The 9,420-nt window shown below is 44.7% G+C and overlaps 1 protein-coding gene across 1 annotated transcript; it reads left to right on the top strand.

Moving 5' to 3' along the window:
* The first annotated feature begins 350 nt into the window (after positions 1 to 350).
* Positions 351 to 8,850, top strand: LOC128584322 (gastrokine-3-like). Its single transcript, XM_053589341.1, has 6 exons — positions 351 to 500; positions 4,314 to 4,361; positions 4,527 to 4,661; positions 6,216 to 6,323; positions 7,389 to 7,530; positions 8,756 to 8,850. The coding sequence occupies exons 1-6, from the start codon at positions 351 to 353 to the stop codon at positions 8,848 to 8,850; spliced, it is 678 nt and encodes a 225-aa protein (XP_053445316.1).
* Positions 8,851 to 9,420: the final 570 nt, after the last annotated feature.

Genomic DNA, 9,420 nt, shown 5'->3' on the forward strand with positions numbered 1-9,420 from the left:
GGAGCACTGACAGCCTATCCTTACATATAGGAGAGAAGTTAGAGTCTGCACACACAGATGCTGGAAAGTGGGTAGACACAGTGGCAGGAGGTCTGGGAGCTCTTTCCCAATAGCTTCTATGCTCCCATTGAAATAAGGAGCAAAGTTCATTAAACAGTGACTCATTTGAAAAACATGAAACATTCTCAAGCACAGAGATGTTTAATGGAAGGAATTGGCTGCAAAGGGTTGGCAGGGCTGGAGAAGCCAATGGGAGATGAGGTTTTATGTATGAAGACCACTGACTTGCAGGCCACACCTCTGCTAATGCTGAGCAGTCTCTCCCCTCTGCAGGAGCCGGAAATGCCAACATGGCTGGAACCTGCAGATGTCTTCAGGCCACTGCCACTGCCAGAGCCAGAATCAGAGTGGCCTCTTCCTCTCCCTGCTTTCTAATCTGTGTCAGTGCCCCCTATTCCAAGGACCTCGCTAAAATACAGCTGTCAACTGCCTGCGGAAATGTAGTTTTGAGACTTCCTGCTCCCTGAAATACAAAAAAAGATCTTTGAAGGGCAGGGATGAAGCTAAGTTTCACAAACCACCCAAAATCATCATCTGAGAATGAGAACGGGGGAGAGATACTGGAGGTTTGGAAAGAGACAAAAAAGGGTGTGGTCGTTGTCTGGCAGAGTGAGGGTGTGATTGGATTTGAAGATCGGACTTGAAGAAGATAATTTAAGTAGTACTGTGAGTTTCAAGGCCACACTAGAGGAAAGTGAATGTGAATTTAAAAAGTTAGATCCCTCAGCATAGCTGTATGTTCTCCTCCAGCCACCAAGTAGGCAAGTACATATATGGTTTAATCAAGAGAATTTACAGAAGCAAAAGCAGAGCAAGGGAGTTGAGGGTGTGTTCAAGGCAGTGATTATAATAGCGGTAGGTAATTGGCCATAGAATTTAAGTCAGAAAGAAGTGAAGACATTGGGGAGGAGTTGGATGACAGAAAGTTTTATGTACTACATTCCTACCTTCTCCACAAAGTGAGAATTCCTTGTCATCAAGGACCAGCTCTATCTAGCTTACTGCTATATTCCTAACACCTAGAATTCTGCACCCAGTAAGAATACAATAAATATTTTATTGGATAAATGACCAATTGAATGAATAGATGAATGTGTTCAATGCCATATCCCCATGTCCCCTACTAGGAGGCTGTCAGCCATGTCTAATGAGTCCAATTCTATCCCCTCAGGACTATCATTGTGCCTGGCACATTGTAGACACTTAAATACATTTGGTAAATTGAAGTGAATTGAATCCGTTTGAAAAGCAGTAAAGGAAACATAGCAAACAAATTACGTTATAAAAGATACATAGAAGACTGGGTAGGGACTATAGATTCCCACCAGAAGGAAGAGAAATAAAGTAAGCCCTTGTGGTAATCAACAAAGCCAATAAAATCCCAGGTTCAAGTTTGATGAGAGTAGATATGCAATTCCCAACCTATCCAAGTTGAAGGAATGAACAGTATGGCAGGAGCCATTCTTAGTGTGGGTTGAGACTGTGTCGATGGTGGGGCAAAATGAATGAAGCCTGAGCCACAGTCCAGGCTCAGGGTTTGGAATGAAGGGATGATGGGCAAAGACCACCAACGCTTTCTCCTACCAGCTCCCAACCTATTCCAAGCAGGTGTATTACCAACTAGACTATCCTGCGGAAGAAGGAGGCCAGGTCAGCCCAGGGGAGCCTGGATGTACTGACAGGTGAGGAAAAGATAGATGGGGGTGTAGCCAGTGTTCCCTTGTTCAGTCTGGGAAGGTATAGCCCCAGAAAAAAAATCATGAAGTTGACAATCTTGTTTCATGAACTCTTGAAAGCTTGGTTTCTGACTCCCACTGAAGTCTTAAATCTGCTTTCCTGAAGGTGAGATTAAGTCCTCTAGCACTTCCTCACCTACTCCTCAAAACTGCTTACAGTTGGAATCAATTACAAATTTATGCTAAGTTAAACATCTCATTTTCCCCAGTTGACAGAAAGCTATTTGGGAGGAAAGACTTTGTCTTTTTTATCTTTCAGATCTCTGCAACCCCCATAAACTATTCTGGAAGATGCTCAAGGAATATTTGTTCAAAGCCTGAGCAAATTACTAAGTTAATGACTGGGATGCTTCAGTGCATCATTCCTCCTGTGGACCAAATTCCTATCTTGATAGCTGATGTTTAAATAATTTGTTTCTTCATTAGTTAAATGCAACTTGAAACTACAGTGAAATACCATCTCACTCCAACCAGGATGGCTACAGTAAAAAAATCACAAATGTTGGTAATTACAGTTTGATGATTTCTCATAAGGTCAAACATAAAATTGCCATGTAACCCAGCAATTTCACTCCTATGTATATACCCAAAATAACTGAAAACAAGTACCCAAACATATACATGTACACAAGGGTTCCTAGCAACACTATTCGCAATAGCCAAAAGGTGTAAACAACCAAAATGTCTATCCACATATGGAAGAGTAAACAAAACGTGGTGTACACAGGCAAAGGAATATTATTCAGCCATAAAAAGGAACAAAGTACTGATAGATGTTACCATATGGATGAACCTTAAAAACATTATACTAAGTAAAAGAATCTACATACAAAAAGGTATATTGTATTATTCCATTTATATGAAATTTCCAGGATAGGTAAATCCATCTGGACAGAAAGCAGATGATTGCTAGGGGCTGACGAATGAGGAAATGGTAATAACTACTCAATGGATAGGAAGTTTCCTATTTGGGTGGTGAAAATGTTTTGGAACTAGATGGAAATACTACTTGGTAAGTATAATAAATGCCAAGGAATTGTCACTTCAAATTGTTAATTTTATATTACATGAATTTAACCTCAATTTAAAAAAAAAAAATCAGTTATCTCTTACTGCATAACAAATTGCCCAAAACATGAACACAATTGACATGTACTACATTCCACAGTTTTGGGGGGGCAGGAATCCAGAGGCCTTAACTGGATCACTCTAGTTTCATCAAGATGTCTGGAAAGAATAGAGAACCCAGAAATGGAGCCACATACCTACAGCCAACTGACTTTGAGAAGTCAACAAAAACATTTACAGGACAAATTGAACTTAATAAACTAAAACTTCTTCACAGCAAAAGAAATAATCAAGAGAATGAATAGACAACTTGCAAAATGGGAGAAAATATTTGCAAACTATGCATCTGACAGGGGATGGATATCCAGAATTTATGAGAAACTCAAATCAACAACAGCAACAATAACAACAGACAATAAGCAACCTCATTAAAAAGTGGGCAACAGACATGAATTGATATTTTTCAAAAGAAGTCATACAATCGGCCAATAAGCATGTGAAAAAAATGAATTTTAAGTAAAGTTTCAGATATATTTAATATGTGGAGCAACTCTCCATCTCATCAATTAGCCTTTCCACACCATGCTATCATTCACAGAGCAGCTGTTTTCTTTTCCTTTGAAGATGTAGCTCCCCTTTTATTGCTGTCATTGCCTGTAGAATATTACATGGGTCATTGTGGGGATGAGGGAGGAAGGTCGTTCCTCTCAACTCCAGCTTGGGTTTGAATGCACCCGAGCTGGGTAAGCCCGCAGCAGACCAGTGGGAGAGATTTGCTGCTGCATTCCTCATCCTGGTCTATTCCAGCTCCCACCAATCTCTTTCGCTTTCTCCCCAATGCTGGAAATTCCCTCAACAGGCAAGGCAGGGCACACTGAGAAGAAATAATTAACTGCAGATATGGCAAGAATGAGTCCCATTTAATTAAGCACAATCTATTTCAAAATAAGGTGTAAATAAGTGGTATGTGATCTTTTATTCTCGGGCAAAGTGGGAAAATTTAGAAGAGAGTAAATCAGAAGGATATCAGTTTCCAGAAGGACTAGGTGGTGGTCCCCAGTGGTGGATGGAGAGAGGAAGGTACAGAAAAAGAACAGGGAGAACCTGAATTCTCACTTATTTTACAATTTGGCCTGGGATGGTCCTTCCCATGTGCAGATGGAGGAGTTGGTCAGGTGGCTAATATTCAGCCTAGGCACTGACAACAGGAGCAGAGTGAAACAAACGGCATTCCTGAGTGAGCCACAAAGCTTTACTTCCGGAGTGACCAGCACATCCCACACCAGCCAGGCTGAGCAACAGTCTCCTGATACACATCAGGGCCCCAAGGGCAGGAGCCATGGCCCGAGTTAGAGGCTATTTAAGGGAGCCTCCAGCAGGGCTTTGGGCCCTGAGCGTCTGAGCTCATCTGAAGCTAAGGAGGCGCACTGATCCTCGTTTCCATTCCAGGCTGCGTCTTCCATCCTTGTGATCTTCTCCCTGACTCCGGTGCTGATGGTGAGTGGGGGTGGGAAAGGTTCATTCTGTCTGGTCCTCCTTTAGCAGAAGTATTTTAAAAGGTGGTAAGTAAGGGTAACCCTCTCGACTTTCCTGTGGATACTACTGAAACCTGCAGGATGTGGGCAAATGTCAATCAGCTATTCTCACTGTTGCTTTCTCCAGCACCTCAGCGACAGTTATCTTCTGGATGGATCAGTGGGCACTCAAAGCGTCCATGTCAATGTCTTCCGAGGTATAGTCAGCATCCGAGACAACAATGTTTTGAGTGAATGGGATGCACTCTTCGACTACATAAATGTAAGATGTGAAACACGTTCATTGTTATGCCAAAGAAAGCCTTGTTTGGTCTGAAATGTAGCTTTTCTAGAGAAAAGAGGACACTGTCTGTACTTGCCTTCTCCGAGTTTAGGCTCTCAGTGGGTATGGATGTCTCTAGGGACCAGCTTCCTACAGTTGAGGTGACTTCTTTCCAAGCCAGGAATGTGGGAGGAACCTCAGCTGGTCCACAGGGATCCAAATCCCCGTGTGTTCCTGTGAGGTGTTTGGCTCCACCAAAGGGAGCTAAGAAGGCTATTTGAAGAGCCCCCATTACTTGTAACAGGTGTGCACTCTAAAAGTTATTTAGAAATCTGGGAGCAAATTGACCATCTCTTTCAGTAGTAAGATCTGGCACAAAGATGCCAGACTGGGAGGAAGAGACCACTTGGGTCCTTGGCCTGCTTCTCTGATAGACAAGCACCCTAACCCCGGAAACATCACCCAGCCTTTGCTGGCCGCAGTTTACTTGCAAAATAGCATCAATAGCTGCCTTGCCTACCTGATAGGACTCTAGAGAAGTAAGTAAGAGCCCACACTCCTTGCTCTGGCCCAGAAGGCCCTCTGCCCCTCCCCCACCCATCTCCATGGCATTCTCTCCGGCCACACTGGACATCTTGGGACAGACACCTCAGATGCAGACTTTCTCTTTGCTCCCATCTGCACCTGGCACACTCCCTTCCCTGACCACCTCCTTTGCTCTTCACCTAACCTACTCCTGAGAAGCTCCCTGAATCCTGTTACCAAGCACACAGTCTACACATAATCTAAAGATTTCCAACTCTGCTCTGTGCCATAGAAACTCTCCTTCAAACAAAATACTTCACAGTAGTCCCCAATGTGGAACAGAAGTAGTCAGTACTTTGGCAGTCGTAGGGGGGAGCAGGTGGCCCTGGTGCTCAGTCAGACAGAGCCAGAGAACCATTGCTGCAATCCAAGCTGACAGAGACTCCAATACAGTGGAGGGGTGGTCAGTGGCAGACCCAGGGCTGGAATCTGAATCCAGAGGTCCTAACAACACTGCCCATTCAGAGAGTTCTAGGTAGCTTGCACAATGCTCTCGCACCCTCTCACAAGCACTTGATAGCTTATCTCATCGTCTTATCTTCAGGACATTCTATGGGAGAGAGCTGTTGTTATTCCTGCTTTACAGATGAGGAAGCTGATGATCATGGAGCCCACTAAGGACCATGATGGCTGCTAAGTGGCAGAGCAGAGCCTGAAAGTCAGCCGTATTATTAGAGCTAATCCCCTTCCCCTCCTGTCCCACTTGTCCAGTAGCGGTGTGCAGAAAACCCTGGGATTCCTACCCTTGCCAGCAGCAGGGGACAGAGCCATGGGGCCCTAAGGAGCAGCAGGGCTCTGCAAGTGTAGCCAGTTCTGACATTGACCTTGCCTCTGATGCCTGGGATGGCTTTCCCCTGGGGTGCCCTACAGCACAGTCAGAAGCACAGCTGTGTGCCTGGATCTGATGAACGGTAGGTTCATTGGCATTGCAATTGAATGAACTACATGTTTCTGCTGTATCACTTTAAGTCCCTCTTAGCAGCTAAGCTATTTGGCAAGATGGCCTGTGTCCTGGCCAAGATGGACCAAGCAGCCTTCCCAAGTTTGGATGACATTAGGAAGGCCCTGGACACACAGGTAAGTGAGCCCAGCTTACTATGGTTCCCGTCTAGCTTGATCTTTTTCAACTCTGCATCCAACCGCCTATGACAAGGTTGCGCACTCAGGGAGACTTAGGTCATGCTGGTTCTTAAAGACCACAAGTCCCACCTTTGTACCAAGGACTCCAGGTATAGAGAATTAAACATCATACTTACTACAACAGCCACAAATATCATAACTCATCTGAGGACACCAGGTCCAACCAATGGCCCATCCAAGTCAAATCATAATTAAATCAATAAAAATTCCATGCAATGACCTCATTGTGATGTACTCCAGAAGGAGTTGAGCTATGTGTTTGTAAATACAAACTGTGGCATATAAACATTAGAGTGAATTAATAGAGGATTCACACACCCCTATCTTGTCTCCTTCCCTGCCCAGTCCCCAGTGCATCCATATGTATTGTAATGTCTCTGGTTGAAGATAAGCCCAGGACAGCTGAAGTTCTCTTCCCTTCGGCCTATGAAATGATAAGAGTAGTCCTATTAGTTATAAAAACAAGCACAGCAGAAAGTCCTTGGCTAGTGGTTGAAATATGCTGAAGTTTGCTTAAGTAACCTACAAAGGATGTTTGAGCAGAACTGATGTCCATGGTAAGAGGGTTTGCTGACTCTTGGGGGGGGGGAAGCATAAAAATAAAACACCTTAATCATTTTTTTAAAGAGAAAAGCCTCAAGCATCCCACCCTTGTTTTATTTAACAAGTAAAAACATAGTGTACATGCAACAAATGATCTCTAAACTATTGTATATTTTCATTTGAGATGAGATGGCACCAAAGGCCCTACAAGTTGTGACGTTGTGACCCTTACACATGGGCGTAATATCTGGAGTAATGTTGCCACCTTGTGGCAAGTAGGATATTGCGGCTAGAGAAGTGACTGAAGGGCAAGTTTAAGTTCGGAGCTACTTTTGTCATTTGGATCACCTACCTGCCCTGTGAACTTACCTGTGGGCCAGGGCCCCAGGAATTCATTTTTTTCTGCTTGCCTGCCAACTCTATGTGCTGTCTCACGCTGTTATGTGCCACCTTTTCCAGGCTTCCAAGCAGTACCCATCCACCCATGGCCTGACCTACTCTGTTATACCCATCCGGGTCAAGAACTTAGCCCAGTATGGAATGCCCATCAAGCACATGTGCAGAGAAGTTCCCACTTACTTTGCCCAGCAGAAAAAAGAAGGTGTGTTAATAGTTTAAGTAGAAACCCGAGACTATGCGTGAGTCAAGAGCTATCATAGAATTTTAGGTCATTAACAAATTTTAATGACAATTGTTACGTTTATTCTACTTTGTAACTGGGTATAAAAATAACATGGCGGAGGACATATGCCTCCTCAGAGGCAGACATGCTTTCCTGACACCAGAGCTCATGGAGATGAAGAGCAAAGTTAACTTAGCTTGATCAGAAGGTCAAAGTCAGTTATCTCATCACTGGGATTTGACAGTTGCTGGACACCCTCCCCTGACACAGAACTTCATCACCCCTGCTCAAGCAACATGGTGCCCAGCATCCACCACCAGAGGCCCATGGCTTTGGAGTCTTCGCTCCCTTTTCTCAAAATTCCCAGAGGTTGGAAGGCCAGACCCTAATAGTTATAAGCCCCACTGGGAAAGGAACACCTGCTGGGGAACAGGTGGGGGACGGTGATGAGTAGTTTGAGAAGCTGTCATGATCAGTAGTGAGTAGTTTGAGCAGCAGCCTATTGGAGAGGGGTTACTGACTCTATCCTCTGCCTGCTAGTCCAGATAGAGGATAGAGTCAATAACCCCTCCCCAAAAGGCTGCTGCCAGTCATTTACTTAGTCCAAAAAGCAAGGCTTCTTCATAATGGAAGGACCCAGCAAGAAAACAGGGAGAAATCAAGCAGCTGGAGGATTAGGAGGATGGTTAAGGGTCAGTAAAACAGAGAAGAGGTGATGTGGGGCCAGTCACTGCCAGGGCAGAGGTGGGGCAGGATCTTCCATTTTAGTCACAGCATCCCTTGCTAGAAGAGCTGTCCTGAGCACTGCCTCTGGTTTAGGTGCAGCTCACAATATGGAAATTCTACTTTAGGGTCTGTTTTTTTTGTTTGTTTTTTTTTTTTCTGAGACAGAGTTTGACTCTGTTGCCCTGGGAAGAATGCCATGGCATCATAGCTCACAGCAAACTCAGACTCTTGGACTTGAGTGATCCTCTTGCCTCAGCCTCCTGAGTAGCTGGGATTATAGGTGTACACCACTACTACTAACTAGTTTTTCTATTTTTAGAAGAGATGGGTTCTCACTCATGCTCAGGCTGGTCTCCAACTCCTGAGCTCGAGCAATCTACCCACTTTGGCCTCCCAGAGTGCTAGGATTACATATGCCTGGCCTCACTTTGGGGTCTAACATGATCTTTTTTTATAAAATGTTTCTTTCTTTTTAAAGGTGCTGCCCTGGCGATTAACCCTGATTTCTGTTTTGAAGTCCAACTTCTCTCCTTTATGGGACTCTCCATCTGTGGTGAGATCCTTGGGCTCTGACCCTCCAGGTCTGTTATGTGGAGTCTGGAGCCTCCAGGCCTGAGACTGGTATGGGGATCTGGTCCTCCTTGTGCCTGTGGGAAGCTGCTCTTTTCTGCCCTCTACCTTCTGCCTTTGGACCCAACACTCAGCTCTGCAATCTGGAAGAGTGGGCACACCTTTTCTCTTTGGGTTGGAACAATAAAGCTTCTTGCCTCACTGGTCCAGCAGATGAGCTCTCCCTGCCTGTACTGTCCTCTCGACATTCCCAGCCAAGCACAGCCTGGGACCTTACACACTAGTGTGGTGTGAAGGAGGAAGAGCTTCTCCTTTAGAGTGTCCCTTGAGGAATCCCTTGAGAATTTTGACCCCCCTCAAAAATATTCGTCAATCAATCTGTCAAAAATTAACAATGGCACTAGCCACAGCACAAGCTTTACCATCTTGGGTCTGAGGCCACATCTCTGTCTCCTGATAATTAGCTCTGAGATTCTAAGGAAGCCTGTTCCCTGTGGTGTCCCAGCCTTGGAGATCCAAGTGAACCTTCTTTTGGAACTGGCTTAACCCCAGGCATCTCTCCCCATTGCAAAT

Source organism: Nycticebus coucang, chromosome 4 (assembly GCF_027406575.1).
Source record: "Nycticebus coucang isolate mNycCou1 chromosome 4, mNycCou1.pri, whole genome shotgun sequence".
NCBI classification, from domain to species: domain Eukaryota; kingdom Metazoa; phylum Chordata; class Mammalia; order Primates; family Lorisidae; genus Nycticebus; species Nycticebus coucang.